Genomic DNA, 22662 nt, shown 5'->3' on the forward strand with positions numbered 1-22662 from the left:
TAGCATGTGGAGTCGGTCATAATTCAGACCTGTGGTTTCTCGTTGTATCTGCCTCATGAATAATGGAATTACTTGCATAACTTCTTCTTTTTTTTTACACTCTGCTGGTGATGTTGATTAGGTCAGTGTAATGGCATAATGGCCTAGTCAAGAAAGACACACCGAAACTTTTGAGGTGAAGAGCGATAAGCTTTTAGTCTTGTGCAAATGTTCAATCCAAACCAAACCTTCTGTTTCAGTTCACACCTTGAATCTCATATGCCAGCAAACATGGCTTCATATCACCAGCTTTTCAAATTGAATCTCTTTTTGCCCTCACTCTTTCTGTTCCAGAGAAATGTTTGCAAGGTAATGGGGGTTGCAGTCACCAGTGTGCAGTGATCCCCAGCAAAGGGGTGGTGTGTTCATGTCCCACCGGACTCCATCTAGGCTCTGACAACCGAACATGCGAGACAGTGGACTATTGCTCTGCTCACCTAAAGTGCAGTCAGATATGCGAACAGCATAAGACCACTGTCAAGTGCTCCTGTTATTCCGGCTGGAGCCTTGATCCAGATGGAGAGAGCTGCCACAGCACAGGTATTTAAATTCCTCAGACTTGCAGGTTACCATAGAAATGTAGTAAGGGATTCACCGGTCCCCCAAATATATACATACATATATATATGTATGTATGTATGTATATATATATATATATACTGTATATATTAGGGGTTGCACAGACTAGTCGACTGTAATGCTCTGCCATGACGCTTTAAGCTTAATGTCGACTGTTCGCTTGTCATGGCCTATAGAGGGTGCAACAGAAAATAAATCTGTCAAATAAGTCAAACTGTTAAAAGGGCAAATAAATGCATACTCCGAGAGCGCTCCACAAGACATGTTTGATTATACCATCTCTATGCTCAAATTTGATCGTGAGAATGCAAATTTTTAAAAGATTATTGTACACATAAGTTAATCGCCGTTCTAAGCAAATGCTCTGCTGCATTGTAAAGCACACACATAGCTCGCACATCATATGCCGATCGCACGTGCACAATAATTCAGTAGCGCAGAAATGTATTGTCAAAACTGTCCTGTGAATAAAGTTCTAGCATATATTTCTTAGTAACTAAAACCCACAGCTTCACTATTAGTTGAGTGACGCTGCCAGGTAGAATAAATGATCACGCATTTGCTTTCTCACTAATACATTCATATAGGCTAAATTTAATATTTACTGTGCTACTTCATCTTACTAAGAACGAGCAGAAATCTGTGAGAACTATAACGACCCAAAGACAAAAGAACTGATAAAAATAAGCTGTTCTATAGGAGTAATAACCCTGTGGGCAGTGCGGTGTCTTATGCCATAGCTGTGCACAAGGCAACCCGTGTTCGAGTCTCAGCTTGAGGTTCAGGCTTATCTGTTCATTAATGATGTCACCAGCGACTAGTCGACGTTGACTCGACTTTCATCACATAAATGTCGACTTTAAAAAATCAAAAATTTAAAAGTCGTTCAACCTCTAATGATAGTGTTCTGTGAGGAACAGACTGACATTTGAGTATCACAAGAAAGTACAGTAGCAGTATTGATATAGACTAATTATGATTCTCAGTGAAACAACTGCACTGTGCATTTCTGTCTGCCCATAGTGGATCTGTCCACGGTACACAGCAATAAGAGCAACAGTAATACAATGACAGCGGGATACACAGACAGGAGCTTCCCATTGAGAAGCTAATGTCTTTATAGCAGCATGCCTGCCAAATGCTTTTAAATTGTCTCAGGGAATCTGAATTTAGGTCATTAGTCAGAATATGACAACAAGCATCTGTGTGGTATTTTATGGACTTAGTGACATGTATAGCTCTTGAGAGTAAGTTCTTGTTCTAGTAGACAGCTACATTTATAGCTCTCAGCAGGCATCTCCAGTAGAAAATATTTTTTGTCTCTTAGTTTTTTCTTATCTTTTTGTTTTGTTTTTGTTTTGGTCGGGGTGATGTTGCCTAGTTAGTAGATAAAGAGCTGGACTGTAAACTTTTTTTTAAAATATTCAATATAAATTCTATATAATAATATAATATCTATATTATATAATAATTATATATATATATATATATATATATATATATATATATATATATATATATATATATATATACACACCTCAAAAGACCTGCATCTTTTAAGACCCATTTCACCTGCTGCACTTTTAGATCCACATATGAGGGTTTCATTTTTGTTTTTAAAGACCACTCAAGTGTAAAACACCATTATTCTAAGGTTTCTCTAGAAGAACTGTTCCTGTAAATGTCTTTGATTCAAAATATCAGCTTCAAGACTAATTAGTGGTTCTGCATAGAAAACATTTGCATGGCTGACACTTCAACACAAAGCGCAATGCTCTTGTAACCTCTAATGCACAGGTGTGGTGTGTTAATAATCAATTTGTTTCTTCTCCAAGATCCCTTTGAGGCTTTTGTTATCTTCTCTATCCGGCATGAGATCAGACGAATCGACCTTCATAAACGTGACTACAGCCTGCTCGTGCCCGGCCTACGGAACACCATTGCTCTCGACTTCCACTTCAACCGCAGTTTGCTTTACTGGACCGACGTGGTGGAGGATAAGATCTATCGGGGAAAGCTCTCAGAGACCGGAGGTAATGAACACCCAAATTGATGTCCCATTCCCTCTCGGCCTTTGTTTAACCTAAGCTTTAGTTTGAGCAGATATTCTGTTTCCCAATTCCTAGTACGCAGTTCACGTCCCCAGAATAGTAACGCAATACAGTATGCATTGTGCGTACAATGGGTCTTTGAATGAAGCTGAAAACCTCTGAATACCCTTGTATTGTTTTGAAGGCTATTTTGAAGCTGCGTTAAGCACACATCTGAGTCTCTCTCTCAGAGGAGCAGGCCCCCAGAGCAGCTATTGCTCTCTCCTTTTGAATTTCATAAAGCTCTCCACAGCTGAGAATAATTGCAAACAGCTATATTATAGATAGCTGAAAAAAAACTTGTTTACTACTGAGGGAAAACTTTCTTTTCTTTAATGCCAGTGTTTTCTTTTCCTGAGTTTTTTTATTTATTTTCAGAAACCCTGTCAAAAAGCAAATGTTGCGTTTTGGATGCTGATATGGATGTTGGTATGCTGGTGTCCATAGCAGGTTTCTTAAAGGAATAGTTCACCAAAAAGAAATAATATTTTTGAAGAAAGGTTGACTTTCAGTGTATGGACAACCTTTTTTTATGTCATCTTTTATTTCATAGAAGTCATAAGTTTGGAATCAGTGTCAATTAAGTATTATTTAGAATGACTATTATTAATATATTTTCAGGGTATTGCAGAAAGCAAGGTTAACTTACCATCAACATATACCTTGAACTTGCGGTTGATTAACCCAAACCTTGCTTACTCGAGGTATGCAAGTTCAGTCAACCCGGAGTATGAAACACAGGCGTTCCACTTTCAAGAAGTGAAAAATCGGTCAAAATCGAGGGGACGAGGGTCTGTCCATATAAACTTCCCTCGTCCCCTCGATTTTGACCGAGGGAGCAAATCTACACCGATATATACACTTCAAGGAGCTCTACATCCCACAATTCAACTTGATTGTGGCATCACAGCAGATCACGCTTACCTGAAGTGTATAATATATCAAATGTTTTGATAATTAATCGCATAATAGTGTATAATATATTAATTATGTTGAGAGATTTAATCGCATAATTCTTGTAGCTACTTTGTTCACAGTCAAAGTTTATACAATTCTTTTTTGCGTTTGTATAATTTTATTTTTCTCCAGCAGCTTTCCCCAACTTATATGATGGTGTATGAAACAAAGATAATATATTATGGCTGTATAAGTTTATTTTTTATGTTTAGCTATTTTGCTTCCACATTTCTTGTAATATATCACATATGTATACATTATATAGAAAACGTGCCATTGCCAAAAAAAAAAAACACACTTTTGAGTGCAGATCCAATATGTTTGAGATGAGGGCACATAAACTTTTGAAGTTTATTTAGAGCAAAAAAATTAATAAATAATATATATATATATATACACACACACAATATAAAAACAGAAAACATTTTATCTCCCATATACATACACACCTATACACATATTCTGTAGCTACTGTACATACATATATATACATACATATACACATATATACACACACATTACAATTTTGATACATATATCCACACACATTATTTACACATATAATACTTGCTCAAAAGGGAGTGGAAATAAGTATAACTTATTTGCTCTCACCCCCAATTCCTTCCCTTATATTACCCCATAAAGCCGCTGCCGTTAACTGTTAAATCAATAATAATGTATTTGATATGATATTATTTATTTAATATTATAGTTTTTTACAATTATACGTTATGACCGTCTCAATATGCTCTGAATACCTCTGAAGTTAACTAACCCTGGATCATAATTTCATACATAATTATATATATATATATATATATATATATATATATATATATATAGCTTTAATATTTTAGTTTAGTTTTAGTAATTATAATACTTCAACTTCAACTTATTTATTTAAGTGATTTGCCAATCAGCACAATTTTTTTTTTTTTTTTTTTTTTTTAATTGCCGAAAGAAAAAAAATGTTTTAGAGTGAACTACCTCTTTAACTAGCTAAACTTCAAGACTCGTTTTGCCAGCTTCATCAGAAAGACATTGCCAGTTGACCTACATCATTTGCTAGTGAACAACACGACTAGAGCAGCATAAATCAGCTTAGAAATGCATTCTGGTCCAAGCTGGTCTTTTCTGCAAGGAGTAGCATTTTGAAGAGCTCAACACTTCAAAAGAAAGTTCAAAACGACCAGAATGCTTTGCTGTGCTGAATTCAAAACCCCGTCCACCCTATGAACTAGCGTGAGTGGTTTGTTTTGTAGGTGTGACCGGGGTCGAGGTTGTGATTCAGCATGGTTTGGCCACCCCAGAGGGACTTGCCGTGGATTGGATTGCAGGAAACCTTTACTGGATAGACAGCAACTTGGATCAGATTGAGGTGGCCAAGCTGAATGGGGAAATGAGAACGACTTTGATTGCCGGTGGCATGGAGCACCCACGAGCGCTGGCTGTAGACCCAGGACAGGGGTGTGTATTAGTCTCAAAATTTACCACATCCTAATTTTTTTTCCTCATAATCTGCTTTTCTTGTGCACAATCCCTTCAACATTATTCACAGCAGTGAGAGCAAACATTGAAAAAAAAAGTTTCATTCCATTTTTTGTTGTAATTTGCCCTCATAGAGACTATCTTGGGTACATAACAGAGCAATCATATTTCAGGGGACTTGTTTGTCATCTATTACTAATGATAGTTCTAGAATAATGCGCTGCATCTTGCTGTTTATTTGTTGTGGTGTGTTTCTTTTTTTGTCTCTTTGCTCTCAGCTGTGCTCTTCTATTGCTCAGCTCTACATTACTCATGGAGGCATGCTGGAAAAAATGCCTCAAATTTGACAGCATAAGCTCGGAAAAGACACACGATGATCCCAGTAGCATTTGAGGACCTTGAATAATGCTCATATTGACAATAAACAAAACACGGCTAGGAACGCACATATTTTGTTAATCAAAAGCTTTTCACAATATGCCAAAATATTTCTTTAATTTTGTTCAAATTCATTTTAGTTACTATCATTTATTGAAAGAAGCATTTTATTCTACCTCTTGACAATTGAAGGCTATACAAAACTGTATACAAATAACCAATTTTTTTATTTGATAATTATTTCTTAAATGGTTTATTATTTTAGTATTTAAGAATTTATTGAAGAAACATTTTGTTTCACATCTTGCCAATTGAAGGATATACAATATTTTTTTTATAATAAAAAAAATATACATTTTATTCAGAATTATGTGTGGTTACACGTACGCTTTATTTATTTTTTGTTTAACGGTAACTCACTGTTAGGACAGTCTTTTTTTAGTATAATTTAAATTAACTGCATTAACATTTAAGAGTACAACAGTAAAAGGAAAAACACCTCATCTTCACAATCTGCCAAAGCACCTGAGAGAATAGCCTGGAGCGTTTAATATGAAGCTCTTGGACTACTTGCTTTGTGGAATGCAGCTTTTTCTGTGGTCTCTGCCATTTTTAAATGTGTTTTTCATGATACAGTGATGCTTTTAATGGCAGATTTGTTTTTCATACCACATCACACAGGCACAAATAATAGCTCATTAAATAATTTTCACCCTCATTCTTTATCAGGTTTTATCATTGTGTTATGTATTCCTAATGTTGTACAGCTGAAACATTTTTCTTCTGTGAGCAACCCATAGAGGACAAATATGGTATCTCCACAGTCCAACTAGAGCTCATATTGGTGCTCAGTTGGATGACATACTGTAAATTATTTCACTGAAAGCTGAAAAGAACAATTATGGAAAATATTCAAAGACTGATTTCACACTTAGCAGCGTGGCACATTTTAAAAAGGACCTAATTCATTATAGTTACTCTAAAAAATGCCCCACACAGCTGGGTCATGAAGAGGTGTGTTGAAAATGTAGTTCTGAAGGATTAGCTGTCTTTGTGATTAGCAAGTCTTTTATTTATTGAAAGCTTGGTTTAATGACTGGATGCCGTTGGCCAATTAATTGGCCTTCTAAAAAGAAGGCAGCTACATCATTGTAGCAATATTCATGTGACGCCTTTTTGCATGTTTTGTGCTTACCTGCTAGGCTCCTACAAACATTTGGTTGTCAATTTAATTGTTTCTGATGCCTGATGCAGGAACCATGATCACACATTTCATTAGCATTTGAGCTTGATGCAACTATTTAGCATTTTATAATCCCTCTATTACCCCCATTAGAATGTGCCCTTTGCTTTCATGCCACCCCAGAGAACTGTGACACCAGTTAAAATGAACCCTCATGTTTGACATTGACTTCACTGGCAGACAGTTTCCTTACAGCATGCAAATAAAAACAATAATTTGAAATTAGTCTATTATTTTACATTTAAATTTGTAAGCTTTTTTAATGATATAAAGCTTCACTGTTCTCAAGGGCAGCACACTAGTTTATATTAGTTAATTTACTCTGGACAACTCAATAGTCAAGTGTCGTCATGACAGTCAAATAAATATTTTAAGCTGTGTTTTCGATGTATTGGTGTTTTATTAGGAAGAATATGATTTAGACTTTTAGAATGTTTACACTGATGGACTATGGTCAGATATGGTGCTTGACAAATGACAATGTGTTTAGATTAATACTTTATAATAACACCGTGTCCTAACCAGACTCGCCGCGACATGCAATAAAAGCTTATCTTTTCCATGTTAATCAGAGTTATTGTCCTAACTAGCCGCGACTTTTAAAATGGTTTCTATGAAAGTATGATAATGATAATCTCAGGTACTGTTTATTTGCGTTAAAAGCGTCTAATGTGAGTGTGAATATCATTTTGTGTCTTTTATAGCCATACTGAAAGCAACAATGGACAATTCACCTCAGATCTTCAAAATAAATGGAAACAAGGACGTTCAAACTGTCAACTCATTGTGAACAGATTCTATGACAAAGATTGTTTCAGTAACTCAGTATCTATTTTTAATAATGTTAGAATGGTGTAATATTTATGAATTTGATCCATTTCGTTGCAATTGCCGGAAGCCCGCCCATGCGCTCTTCTGATTGGCTGTGCTTTTTGATTGACTATCGCGTCTCATAGTTGCAGAGTGTCTGGTGTGGAAAGACAAACTGTTTGTGGCTGTAATCTTTTTGCATCGCATCTGGTTAGGACACGATGTAAGGGTTTGAAATGAACAACCGCCAGCCCGCCAATTGTGGGTGAAAATCTACTGTGGCGGATAACACGTATAAACACACTAGCCAATTTGGGAGGTTATGGTTCCTAAATTATGATCTATCACTTTTGCATGGCATCGCTATCAGAGCCCTTCTCCTAAAAAGAGCCTCAAACATTAGTAAAACAAAGCGTAAAGATGGTCGCACACTGAGAGAAACGCCACGCAGTGCCACTTCTTTAAAATTTGAACATTGTTTTCTACACGCATACCGGCTGCGCCGGCGTCTATTGAGATGTTCGAGGCACAGTGCTTCCTGTCTAGTGTGCTAAGCTGGAGCCCTATAGGAGACAGATAAGAGCCCACTTTTTCTAATCCATTCTCATAAATGCCGCATGTCCAATACTTTTGGGCAAAAAGCGGCCTAGCATCTTTAGGTAAACTCAAGGCAATTATAAGGGACGTCACAGAGAATTTTGTCTTTATTTATATATTAATTTATTTGAATGGTATCCGCAAACAGTGATTGACTGTCGTAAAGCTGAAAGCAATAGAATGATTCAGAATCAGATTTAATAATAAATGTATTTAAATCTAAGCTATGACATTGATCTGGTTTGTCTCAGATAGTTTTGGCTCGCAGAAGTTCTAAATGGCCGGTAACTTAACAATTTAGTTGCCAAATTGGCTGGTAAGTGAAAAAGTTAATTTCAAGCCCAGTTTATAATCGTTAACATTTTTATTCTGTATGTAGCATACTTTTCTGGACCGACTGGGATGCCACTTTTCCTCGGATTGAGGCAACGTCAATGAGCGGGAGTGGAAGACATGTTGTGTATAAGGACATGGAGATAGGGGCCTGGCCTAATGGACTCACCCTAGACCATCAGGAAAGGAGAATAGTGTGGACAGATGCTCGGTAAGAGCAAATAATAAAATTGCAAATGAAGAATTACATGTTGGTGCACATTACAACAAGCATTGAATTTAAGGCAAAATAGTTTAGCTTAGATGTTATGTTTTTTTTAAGCAATAATAAATACGTTTTGATGGTTATTAGTATAACTTAAACATTAAATTTAAATCAGTAATGAATGAAATGATGGTTTTACATGTGATTCACTTTTATTGTTTGAATCTTTTGCAATAATTGTACAACAAAAGCTGTTTTTCAGGAATGAAAAAACAAAACAAAAGATGTGCTTATTCTTTCAGAATTTCCCTCAGGAAGTTGTCATCATTGTAACATCTTGTTGATATGGACATAGAGTGCTGGTCTCACCTCATGTTTCTTTTTCCCTTCAGCTCAGATGCAATATATTCTGCCCTGTACGATGGCACGGGGGTCATAGAGATCCTCAGGGGGCACGAGTACCTGTCACACCCGTTCGCTGTGTCTCTCTTCGGAGGTGGTGTGTACTGGACAGACTGGAGGACCAACACTTTAGCCAGAGCGAATAAATGGACAGGCCGCAATGTTACTGTGATCCAAAAGACAAGCGCCCAGCCATTTGATCTGGAGATATATCATCCTAGCCGACAACCTCAAGGTGGGTTTTTAATTATTTAAGGGGGTTAATAATGAGTTAACAAAAAGCTAATGCATAATTAAATCATAAAAATGTAGCATTTAAATAAATAAATAATTGTAAAAAGTCCAAATTAAACGCATTAAATATGTCTTTGTTTGCCTGCGACCGTTAAACGGCATCAGTGATCATGCAAATGTGTTGATTTATTGAAATGTTACATACTTTGGGGCATTTTAAGTAAATATATTTCGTCAAGAAGGAGTTCAACTAACAAAGAGGTTTGGGAATCCCTGCCTTAAAATACTGCTGGAGGCAGTTCACTAAGTTTTAAAGTATAAACTTTAAAAGAGTAGCTCTTTTGTGCATTTAATAAATAAAATAATCAAATGGAATTTGTTTATTAAATAAACAGTTTGATTATTTTATTTAATAAATGCATATAATAGCTACTAATTTTTATGTTTACACTTATATTTATGTTTAAATACTGTATTTATGTACTGTCCTGTGGACAACATGCTGACAGAAAAAAAAACCCGCAAAGAAACTGATAAATGATCAAATCACTTGAAATCAAAGAATAATTACAGTGTTGTATATACACTTGCATCATGCAAAGAATTTTGCTCGAGCTAACTAGACTAACAAAGCCTTGTTGCCATAGGGACAACTTCTGTTTAGTATACGTATAACAGGCATCACAGTTTTCTTGAAAATTGCTGGAGGTGTTTAGGCATAAAATCAGAAGAAAAATTGCTACTGAAAAATCTCGCCCTGATGCTGATCATCCAAATGTGAAACAGTGTTTAAACTCTTATTTGACACTCCTTTTTCCTGTTAGCGTTTGTACCCCATGAGCTCATTCTGCATGCAAACCACATCACAGCAAGCCTTGCCGTTTTCACGTTGACCTAACGTGCTTAGCTGCACGTTATTGTAAAAAAAAAATAATAATATGATCTGCCTATGTTCGGGAGACGCAGAGAAGTTTTCCTGCATGCTCTGTGTGGTGAGGATTCATTTGAGCCGAATCCCGCTGATCATTCATTTCTTCTGCCAATTTGGAAGCCCAAACGGCTCTGTTTGAGAGCAGCAGAATAATTGAAAAAGGGGGTCATGCAGAGCGTAAGCAGGCCTGACGTGGACTCAAGATGGGCTCTTTCCTCAACCCAAATTAATTTTAATTGTTTCATGGTACAGTGTCACACAGGGCTTTGTTGCCAGCAAGGGCAGCAGATTATCTTCTGTTAAACAGACAGTGGCTGCTTGAATCTTTGAAGGAAAATGGGGAAACATATCATGCAAAGATCACTTTTATTGGCATTTTCTTTTTAATAGACCGAGCATGATAAAAAAAGTAATATATAGCCTATCGTGCTCAAAATATTACATACACCTTGCAGAATCTGCTAAATGTTAATTATTTTAGCAAAATGAGAGGGATTGTACAAAATGCATGTTATTTTTTTATTTAGTACTGACCTCAATCAAATATTTTACATAAAGATGTTTACATATAGTCCACAAGACAAAAAATAGCTGAATTTATAAAAAAATGACCATGTTCAAAAGGTTACATACCCTTGATTCTTAATACTGTGTCGTTAACTGGATGATCCACTTTTTCTTTTCTTCTTTTTTTGATGGTTGTTCTTGAGTCCCTTGTTTGTCCTGAGCAAAACTGCCCAATGTTCTTCAGCAAAATCCTTCAGGTCAAGGTTCTTAAATATTTTCAGGACTTGAAGGATTTTCCTGAAGAACATTGGGCAGTTTAACTTCTCAGACACACGGACACAAGAACAACCATTACAAAACGAAACAAACAAAAAAACACTCGTGTATACATATCTAATAGCATATATATATTATATTAGTTGTATATTTATAACTAATATTATTAACTCATCTCTGATTTTAAAAAATTGCATTTTTCATTTGTAAAACGTTAACTGAAGTTATTGTGATTTCCAAGTGTGCTAGGTGCCCAGATGTCCAAAAATGTAGCCTTCTGCGAGTGTTCATCAGCCGAAATAATCTGATTTGCATCATTTCAACCAGTCCAAGACTGTAGAGAGCCCTGCCAAAACGGCTCATGTCTCCTGCCACAGCACCGGCAGCCGGGTGACTGTTTTACACCGATAAGTGTCCACAAATTGTGCTACATTGCCAGAGAAGCCAATAAGTATGGCTAATCTAATTTTAAAGAGCTCATGGGAAGGTCTGGCTATTAAAGATGTCCAAAATCTGGGCTCTGGTCCCTTACAGTCCATGACAATTGTGTTTATGTTTGGCCTATGCAGTTCTGGCAGGATAGTGGCGGACCTCTGAGGGTCCGTAGGGAGTGAAAAGGGGCTACGCTAACTAGCCTAATGGGCTAAGGCTACAGCCGTTAGCCGGCCCGTGGTAAATGCATTATGTGTGGTGAAAGAACTGAGGGTTGAGTTTCAAGAGATCGACACCAGTTTGGAGGGCTCCCATTTTTAGTGCCTGTGTGGCCTTCAGTGTTGTAAGCACTTTTCCAGCACATTGCTGACAGGCAAACCACTTTGGAGTTCGCAGACACAGACAGGGTGTATCTTTCCCTATTCGGACAAGGCTGAAGCAGTGAAAATACAAATTATACTCTGCACTCTCTTTACATACAGCGATGTTAAGGTAAAGTCAGATGTATGTTTAAGAAGTTTTATGAAATCAGTGTCTGATTTTTGACTATGAACAAATCAGTACATCCAAATCAAGTGTCTCTATCATGAGTCAAGTGCACTCGCACTGTTTATACTGTATTTATTCGAGCAGCCATTTCCCCCCCACAGAACAGCTGAATGTATAATTAATTCTATGGGATTCTAGCCTATAATTTACTCACTTGAAATTATTTGTTATGCTCACTTGCAAAAATATGCTTTCTACATAAGTGAAATGGGTTCAGCATCGGAAAGAAATAATGGGCCTATATTCAAACACCCACTGGATCAATTATTTACAAGATGCAACTGCTTGTGGAGTTAATTGCATGTAGTTGCTCTGGGTTCGTAGAAGGGTTAAAGTCTCTTGACTACAGGCAGTGGTGCCAACTATATAAATAAACATAATAAATGTTACTTGAACAACAAATCAGCATATTAGAATGATTTCTGAAGGATCATAGGACACTGAAGACTGGAGTAATGATGCTGAAAAAGCAGCGTTCCCATCACAGGAATAAAATATTAAAATCGTGAACAGTTATTTTAATTTGTACAAATCTTACAGTTTTACTGTATTTTTGATCAAATAAATGCAGCCTTCGTGAGCATTAGAGACTTTTTTTTATCTATTTTTACCAACCTCAAACTTTAAATTGTTTTAAAATACATTTTATTTCAGCTATACTTGCAAGAAAACATTTCTCATTTTCATTTAGTTTAACTTATTGTACTTATTATGAAATAAACAGATATAAGAATGAATAATAAATAATGTAGATATAATATATAATAATATAACAACAATATTTAAATAAATAGTTTATAGGTATATAAAAAAAACAATAATAATAATTAAAATATCAAAAACACATAATACAAATATTTACTGTAAATACATGTATGTATTTTTATATACATTATGTTTTAAACTGTGAACATTTCCCAGCATTTGTAATTATTTTCAATTGACCTGCCAACTTCACCAAGAATGACTGAAATGTTGCAGTTTGTTGGGGGCCGTGTGAACCAGCTTTAAACTATAAATGACAAATTAGAGGATGATACTATATGAGGACAGAAATTTCTCTCTTCCTCATTTCAGCTTGCCTTTTAAATAGATCTTTTCAAGGACGATCTTTACCATCAATATGTGGAAGACCTGATGGTTAAATGACTATTCACACCAGTAGCCTTGTAGCCTTTATCTGTCTGCTCAACATTAACTACCGTTGATATATAGAAGCCCCTTTGCAAAGAGTTGTACAAAAGGTCTAAATGTGCCGTGGTGTCAAGAAGATCACAGTGGGCGGAAGACATGAGCTGTCAGCACTGTTCATTCAACCTCAGCTCTTTTCTTTATCCTGGAATTTAGATGAATGTTTTCACTTTGGTATTGCAGTCTTTTGTTTTGCTCCAATTTTATGTTCCCCTTTTTAAATAGACATCTGAACTGTCACATCTCAAACCAAAGGCCATCCCTCCTCATCAAGAAAAGTAATTCCGTCAGTTTGACTGTACAGTAACAGTTTTTTTTTTTTCTGTTGTAAGTCGGCAGCTGTTGTTCCTGGCTTCTTTTAGGAGAGCTGTTCTTCTTAATTCATAAGATGTGATATTGATTTATTCCTTGTTATGTTTTCTTTCCCTGGTCTAAATGCGTGTCACCATGGGTTTTTCAGCCTCAAACCCGTGCGAAGGAAACAATGGAAGAGGTTCTTGCTCCCACCTTTGTCTCATTGATTATAATCGCACGGCATCCTGTTCGTGTCCTCATCTCATGAAGCTCTCCCTCAACAACCGCTCTTGTGTGGGTGAGTAACGTCCTTCACACAAAACAGAACATGCACACATAAGTATGGATCAGTTTGAGCTTTCTAGAGGAAGTATTGACATATATATATATATATACTGTATATATTGTTTTGGCACACAAATCAGCCCTGAAGAAGTTCCTGTTGTATGTGAGGCGATCTGAGATCCGTGGGGTGGACATTGATAATCCATACATGAATGTCATGACTGCTTTGACGGTTCCTGACATTGATGATGTCACTGTGGTGGATTACGACGCTCTTGAGGAAAGGATATATTGGGCGGACGTTAAGACTCAAACAATAAAGCGGTCATTCATCAACGGAACAGGCCTTCAAACGGTCATTTCCGGAGGTGAGTCAAAACAGGTCAAAAACGCATGTTTTTCTATCTTTTTTTTAAATGTTCTGTGTGGTTAGTGTAAGGTTATTCTTAATAAACACCACCTGTGAGAGTTATTTTATTTCTGTGCTGCCTGTTAATAAGTTGTGTTATATTTTTTCTCCTGCTGCCACGTTGTAGGTTTGAGCTGAAATACCGTTTTATTTGGCTGACACTCAGTCTTAAATTGTTTTTTCAATTACTAGAAGACTGTGTTCACAGGCAGCCTGCATTCAAAAAATGACGGTTGAAGGAGTGTGTGGTAGAACATAAATAATATATTACGTGTTAGGAGAGCTCTCTGGGGATTGCTTCTCCGAAATGCATTAAGAAACGCAAAAGTAGTGCGAGATGTAGACTGTGGTAGATTTTCTTAAGTGCTGTCTGTTATCAAGCACAGTGTATGTATTAAACCTTCTCAAGCTGATTAGCATGCCAAGCATGTGCTTTTGCAAGTTATTTGCACACAACATTTTATTATAGCATGCGCAGAAGTGCTGCAGTCACCCATGAGGCTTGTTGTGATGTGCTCCTCTGTGTTAATGGCTATCTCTGCTACGTGCAGATATTCAAAACTGCCGTGGGCTGGCAATAGATTGGCTCTCAAGGAACATGTATTGGCTGAGCTCTGAGAACGAGGAGACGCAGGTCAATGTTGCCCGACTAGACGGATCTCTAAAAACCTCAGTCATCCATGGGATTGATAAACCAAAGTGTCTGACTGTGCACCCAGCCAAAGGGTAAGCAGCCCACATGGACAGATTGCAAGTATGATTAAAAACGATTTTTGTTTGCTCTTATTGCCTATACTTATCAGAAATGTCTTATTAATTGGTGTGAATATCTGAATAAATTAATATACATGTTATTTTCTTCCTCTTCTTCTTCTTAATAATATATTCTTAAATATATGAAATACTACCTTAAATACAAACCACAATAATTATTTTAAATGTTTCACCTAAAATGTTATTTTTTGTTTCATGGTCTAGAAAAATTTACTGGACTGATGGTAGTACAATAAACGTAGCCAATATGGATGGAAGTAACAGGAAAGTTCTTCATCAAAACCAGAGAGAACCAGTTGGTATGTCTGATTTCAGTCTATAAGAGAAAGCTTCAATATTACTTTGTCAATTTTCTCTCTTTGATTCCCTCGCAATTCTTACATTCACAGGGGTTTAAAGCACATGAGTAATTGTTTTTCAAAATTTCTAAATGAAATGCTTGTACTCTATTACATTTCTGAGGACAAAATCGTACTTTTTATTCTGAAAACTACACGAAATATAAGAAAAACAATTTTACGTAACTTATTTAAAACAGGCAGTGAAATCCATTTGAGTCTAAAATGTAACTGGCCACAACTATTATCTTTGTGAAGAGACCTCTGATTAGTCATCCCTATAGTTTTGATCTAAAGCAATTGCTGTAGTTAATTACCTTTAAATATAATCATTGAAAACTTGAACTTAAGTCAATGGTTTCTATAAACTGCTGCTGAATTTAAAGGCTTTGAGGATATTGTCATGCTTACGGACTTTCAGTTTGTTGTCATCAGTTTTATTTGTTCTTAGTTTGTCTTGACCTAGTTTCTCAGTTCGTTCGATTAGTCATTTCGTTAATGTTGTCATTTAATTAGCTAATTTTCCTGGTGTATAAATACGGTTCAGTTCAATGTCGGTCATAGTCAATGTTGGTTGTGTTTATGTTACCTGCAACCTTCCTGTGTATTCGAGTTTCCTTTAAAGGACTATTTTGTTAGATTTCCTGATTCAAGTCTCTTTTGGTTCTTAGACGCGTGACAGATATAAGTTTCATATATGTTACATTTCACTTCCACAGCCTTACAAAATACAAAACCAGGACTCAAAAAAAATTGTGGTTTAACAGGTTGATTTACAAAGTTTGTGCATACCTGGCCTCTTGATTCCATCCATATATGAACATTTACACAGCTCCCATCCTCCAGCTCAATGTGGTTCCTCTGTAGTTTTTTATACCCCTGTGCCTGTACATTCATTGATAATCAAATCAGATGATCCTTTTGTTTTAGAGGCAGTCTTGGAAAAGATGTGTGAGAGTTTAAAAGACTTGTCTGTTGTTGTTGGGAGTATATCATGCACTAGCCCCTCTCTCAATCAAAGCTGTCCTGACACTCAATTGAAATATCCTTCACTTGTCACAATCAATTTTCCCACTCTGTCAAACGCTCGCCGTTTCCACTTTTGAAACAGGTTTTAGACAGAGATTCATTTTAGTCAAGTGATTTAGTGTGTCTCAAAGAGGTCGCAACTATATTTCAAGCTGTAAAAAAAAACATCTCACACTCACACAGATAGATATACAGGATATATAAGGTATTTGTAATGTACCGGTAATGATCTGAACAGGATTTCATACCAGCACTCCAAACAACAGTTTCTAACTGACTTCTTGTTTTCCCTCAGGACTTTCGATTGACTTTCCAGCGGGGAAGATGTATTGGATCAGTTCTGCTAATGGGACTATCAACAGGTGCAATCTGGACGGCAGTGGCTTTGAGGTCATTGAAAGCATGAAGAGGGACTTAACTAAAGCTGCGGCTCTAGCAGTCATGGGTAAGTGATATAGCATCTAATTCCTTCTTCATTAGTCAGGCTCAGGTCAAAGGTTAACCACCATTAACCTTAAGAAAATGACCGCTTACATGTTGATTTGATGGCATATGGCTGATATTTTATCTTCATTTGTTTTTCTAATTAGTTTGAGTTGGAGAATATTGAACGAAATTACTGGACTTTGTTGCTTTGGTAACAGCACACCATGAGGAGCACATTTATAAGAAAAAATAAGTGAACGTTAAAAGTGGTAAAAGAATGTGTAAGTTAGTCTCACATGGCATGCCCTCAGACCATCTGGTTGGTTAGCAGCTGGCTGCTATTTATCAGTTTTATCAGAAACAAAATTGTGTTTAAAAGACACCCGGTTGCAACAATGAGTTTTTCTGAAGAAAAACTGGTTATTGGATTTTGTCAAAGTTTGCAAAGATTTTGTCATTGGATCTTGTAAAGGTTCTGTTTTCTGTTTAAGGCACTTAGCAATTGGACTAGATAATTGATAATAGATCTAGATAATTGATAATAGATCATTGGACTAGATAAGGATTGTATATTCCCCTTATTCCATGTTTATTTTTCTGTACTTTATTTTATACATAAAAAAAGACAACGTACATTTCCATTCATTTCTGTTCTGCTCACAGAGATTGCTGGCCCAGTATTTAAACGAGTCATGATTTACTATCCCTAAATGTCTGGGTAAAAGAACAAACTGTGGTTGGTAATGTTACATATTGGTCAGGTGGTCTTTTTATGTCAAAATGTGCAGTAATTTATCAGAATTAGTTACAGTATGATGATACATTAGACTTTTTCGATAATCAAGTATTGCACTGTGAGTCTACAGCTACTTTGCTTCAGATTGGTAAAGACTGACAAAATAAAAGCATTTTGTCAAAAATAGATTTAATAATTTCCGTTTAGCCCTAGGAAACCCATTATGGAATGAGAATAAAGACCAAATGTTGGTTCCCTGAGGAGCGTAAACATACATCTTAGAAAGTGGAGAAGTTTGATTGATTTAGCTTTATGCAGACCAAGCTAATAAAGGCTGTCTTGGAAGATATCCATTTTATTCAATGCAATTTTTAATCACACACTTTAGGCCTACTGGTATGACTCAAATTATAACTATAAACATTGTCCAGAAGCTGTAATTCTAGGGTTTATAAAGAAGTCAGTCATGCTGGAGAGCATGACGGGGAGAGAGTTGCATAACTTTCAAATGAAAGCAGTAAATAGCAAATCCTGTAATTGTGCGTTTTTACTTTTTTATATTAGACCATTTCTCTTTCTCTTTGCCTAAATGTATTACACTCTCTTGTTTTAGATGTCATCTGACATGTTTTCTCACATTACTCTCTGTCTGTCTTTGTGGGTGGAAACTTATGCCTGTTAATTATTCATTAGCATGTATTTATTTCCCTAAACCCCAGTTTTAACTGATTACACTGTCTGCATGCTGCAAAGGTATTAATCTTTGGAAAACCTCTATAGTCACGTTCTATTTTAGAGCAGCTATGATGAGCTGAAAAAACAAATGCAATTTGTAAGAAGTGGTGACACTCTTTTAATTAAACAAAGTTTGAGTCATTATTAAATTGGGAGCAGAATGCAGGCTGCCACAAAGACTAATGGGTTACTTTCAAAGAAGTAGCACTGTACAGCAAAATGATGCATTCAGTAGCCGCTATCTATCACAATTAATAGGCCTTTGTTCCATTGAGGAAATGCTTTCCATTACTTCTGAAAAAACCTATATGTTTGGTGGACAGTTATGTTTCTCGTTTATAGTATGACAAACTGCCAGAGATGTGTTTATGGTATGCATGTTTTTTGGGGGTTTGCTTGTGTTTGTACTGAAAATGCTTGCTATGCTCTTTCTTGGAAGACTATTATAGGATATGAGTCAAATAGTTCCAAGTGCAACAAATGAATACAGAAATGCAGATGGTTGATTATTTTAGTAGAAAGTTGTATACTGCATCACATTTCTGATAAGATTTTCTTTACCATGCGGATTTTGTCCGTACTGCCCATATAGTGTGCGTGTGTATACACTATCATTTTTAAAAAATGTTTTTAAAGTCTCTTATGCTTACAAGTTTTTTTTTTTCTTGTGATGGCAAAGTTTTCAACTTTTAACAGCCATTACTCCAGTCCTTCAGAAATCGTTCTAATATGATTTGGTGCTCAAGAAATAATTCTCATTATCAGTGTTTAAAACAGTTGTGCTGCTTAATGTTTTTATATATATATATATATATATATATATATATATATATATATATATATATATATATATATATATATATATATATATAATGCTTTAATGGATATAAAGTTCAAAAGAACAGGATTTATTTTAAATTGATTTTTTTTTTTGTAACAATGCAAAAGTATTTATTTTGATCAATTTAATGCTTCTTTGCTGAATAGAAGTATTTATTACTATCAAAAAATAAATCTTATATGACCTCAAACATATACACTGTACACAGTATATACAGTGGTATATGTATATATGTGTGTATATATATATATATATATATATATATATATATATATATATATATATATATATATATATATATATATATATATACACACACAGTATTCACCACATACCACTGGTATTATGGATCAATTCTACAATTTTTTCAAGCTCACACCTCTATAAAGGAAAGACACCTCTATAAAGGCATCTTAGAGCCTGAATAGCCAGGGGCCGATCACATATGCAGGTGGGCGGATGATCTCGCAGTCTCTTGAGTTGGTGTATAAGTGGATGATGAGTGGAATTTCACTTAGAATTCCATGTTTCCCTCTTCCATGCTGAATATGAACCAGTCAAATAATGGCATAAGATCATTTCCTTCTCTTAATGCCTTGCAGATGTACAGCATATTTACCTTACCATGCTTATGCAGTTGATTATAAAGTATAAAATATAAAGTAATCACATCCTCAATGTGAATACGAAAGGAAACAAGGCGAGGAGATGAAAGAGTCTCAGTGTGATTGATGTTATCTGTGTAATAAGTAAAGCAGACTGGGTTCTGCACGTATACTTATATGATAAGACAGCTATCCCTTCCAAGCACACAAAACACTGCTTTTCTTTCAAATACCGGCAGTCTGTGTTTTTATAATGCATACGCCACATTGCCATGCAGGTTACCCACAGAGATCTAAAAGAATGGTATATATTAATATGCAGCATGAGAATGTCATCAGAGAACAAAGAGTCAGATTCAGCATAAAGAGGAAAAATTTGGAATACATTACTTCCCCTTCAGCTCATGTGCACTACAAGTCAAAAATGTGTGTAACAGCCACATACATACTTCATATAAATATATATATATAAGATGCAAAAGCATTTGGCACGTTAGTATTTTCACCCCAAATATTTTTTAAGACAGTTATTTATATATTTTGCTGTAGTGTGTCAGTAGAAATATCAGTTCACATTTCCAAACATTCCTTTTTCCATTAATTGTAATAATCTAGTGATATTTTTGTATGCACAAGGAGTCTGACAACAGCTGGCATGCTCCACACGGAGATCTGATCTCACCATCATCGAGTCTGTCGGTGATTACATGAAGAGACAGACTAAATCCAGAAGAACTGTGGCAACGTCTCCAAGACGCTTGAAGAAACCTGCCTGCAAAACTACAGTTCTGTGTTAAGTTTTAGGCACTTGTGTAAAAATGCTGTAAAGTAAGGATCCTTAAAAAGTAATGTCATAAATAGATTTTATTCATCAATTAACTTTTATTAACTGAATCAAATCAATATTTTCTATGAACACCCTTTGCGTTTAAAACAGCTTTTGTCTTAGGTACACTTGCGCATAGTTTCTCAGGTAGCTTTGCAGGCAGGTTTCTTCTCCTTTTTTGGCACAGATTATAGTTGTTTGCTTATTATCCGCTTATCTCCTCAAAATTACAGGTTGACTGTTCATAGTTTTGAAAGTGAAGGAAACAAACTTTTCTATTAGGCTGTATGATTTCCGTGTGATGATGGGGGATAAGATCTCCAGTCTCTATCGGCTCTATCTCCCTCCTAGCAAAAGCAACATAAATTAGGGCATTTGCCAAGGTTAACCTGTATAACATGCTATCAGTTGATGTCCCCGTAAATTTACTTTGGTCTTGCTGTAACGGAAATGGTTTATGATTTCAGCCACCCGGCACGGTAAAATCAACCACCCTGCAGTATGTGTTGAGGGACAGGCCTTATCATTACAGAGAGCTGTGCAGGGAAATATACTCGGCAGAGACAGATGATCAGGAGATCGATACAAGCGGCGGCTGTTTGAAAGATGCGGCATCATTATTAAGCAAAAAAAAAAAAATCCAATGGCCGCCTTGCATCAAAGTCACATCCGTTATTAGAGCGTGAAACAGTAATTGAAGAGCATGATGACTGAAGAAATGAAAGCAATTTTCCTGACAGGATTCAGTCTTGCCACCTCCTCCTGGTAGAATCTTTAATGGGATGTGACCACTCAGGCAAGTGCAAGCTGCTGTTTAGTGGGCTGTGTGTCACCTTAAGACCTGTGCTGTTCTGTGATCAAACAGTTTAAATGGACATTACACCCAGAAGCAATCATTGATGTCTCTCACCCTGGACAGGTAAAGATTAATATTGACTGCAGTGATGACCTATGCAAGCAATCTTGAATGTCAAATACGCTACTGGCTGCTCAGGGTAGGATGTCATTTATACACAGCTGGCCTCACTACAAAAAGCAAATATCTGCTTGGAGACTCTCTGTGGCCTAAATGACACTATTGTTTGTTTCTGGTTTATGGAGGAGACATTAATATCTTGTTGAAAAATATTTGTGCTTGTACTCATTGCATACATATAAGAGTTTAATCATGCAGTAGGCAACTGCTCTGTTCTAAAACCAAGTGAGCTGCCTACAGAGACAGCTTTTTTAGGGTGACATTTATAGATGTACAAATGCATTGCTGTATACACGTTTAGGGTCGGTACGATTTTTTAAAAGAAGCCTCTAATGCCCTTCAAAGCTGCATTTAAAATACAGTAAAACTAATATTGTGAGATGGTAGTATAATGTAAAATAACTGTTTTATATTTTAATATATATTTTTAAATTATTTATTCCAGTGATGGCAAAGCTGCATTTTTAGCATCATTGCTCCAGTTTTCAGTGTCACATGATCCTTCAGAAATCATTCTAATATGCTGATTTGGTAACATTTCTTATTATCAATGTGGAAAACGGTTGTGCTTTTTTGTGATACTTTTTTTCTCAAGATACTTTGATTAATTGAAATATAGATATTTATAATGAAATATTATACATTTCTGTCAGTTTTGGCCAATTTAACGCATCCTTGATGATTAAAAAATAAATATTTAACTCAACTGTTGGGTTATTTTAACCCAACTGGAGTTTAACCCATTGCATTGGGTTAAAATAACCCACAGTTGGGAAGGTGCTATAATACCACCCCATAGTTTAGGTTATTCGTTTGGTTATTTTTAAGTGAGCATGCTAACGGTCTCTTGATGGGAACTGTGATTAAACTGATTTCGTTGATTCATTTTTCAGCCTTTTCATTCAGTGTCATTCGGTTAATTCAATCCTTCTTTACAAATACAAATATGCGTTTGATTTTACGGTTGCACAGCTACGACTGTCTCCTGTATTCCTGCAGCAGACAGATATGGTCTAGGCTCGGAGCCAAGGACAATCTCTGAGGCCCTTTGTGGCACACTCAGCCTTACAGAGCGGAAACAACACGAGGGGCTTGCTAGCTGCAGCGCCACTGTGAGAATAGATGCACTCTGATGGCTTTGTGAATG

At 36.1% G+C, this 22662-nt stretch overlaps 1 protein-coding gene across 1 annotated transcript in view; it reads left to right on the forward strand.

The window, feature by feature from the left end:
- The window catches only part of lrp1bb (low density lipoprotein receptor-related protein 1Bb), a gene marked incomplete at its 5' end in the record, with an annotated part of 305396 nt that overhangs the window by 193316 nt on the left and 89418 nt on the right, over nucleotides 1-22662 (forward strand). Inside the window, 10 exons of the mRNA XM_079617452.1 lie at nucleotides 334-579; nucleotides 2454-2651; nucleotides 4928-5132; nucleotides 8561-8725; nucleotides 9112-9356; nucleotides 13702-13833; nucleotides 13961-14188; nucleotides 14781-14955; nucleotides 15208-15302; nucleotides 16666-16815. Coding sequence (XP_079473578.1) covers nucleotides 334-579; nucleotides 2454-2651; nucleotides 4928-5132; nucleotides 8561-8725; nucleotides 9112-9356; nucleotides 13702-13833; nucleotides 13961-14188; nucleotides 14781-14955; nucleotides 15208-15302; nucleotides 16666-16815 — 1839 coding nt within the window. The remainder of the gene's footprint in view (nucleotides 1-333; nucleotides 580-2453; nucleotides 2652-4927; nucleotides 5133-8560; nucleotides 8726-9111; nucleotides 9357-13701; nucleotides 13834-13960; nucleotides 14189-14780; nucleotides 14956-15207; nucleotides 15303-16665; nucleotides 16816-22662) is intronic.

The sequence above is a fragment of the Phoxinus phoxinus genome (assembly GCF_949152265.1).
Source record: "Phoxinus phoxinus genome assembly, chromosome: 7".
Taxonomy (NCBI): domain Eukaryota; kingdom Metazoa; phylum Chordata; class Actinopteri; order Cypriniformes; family Leuciscidae; genus Phoxinus; species Phoxinus phoxinus.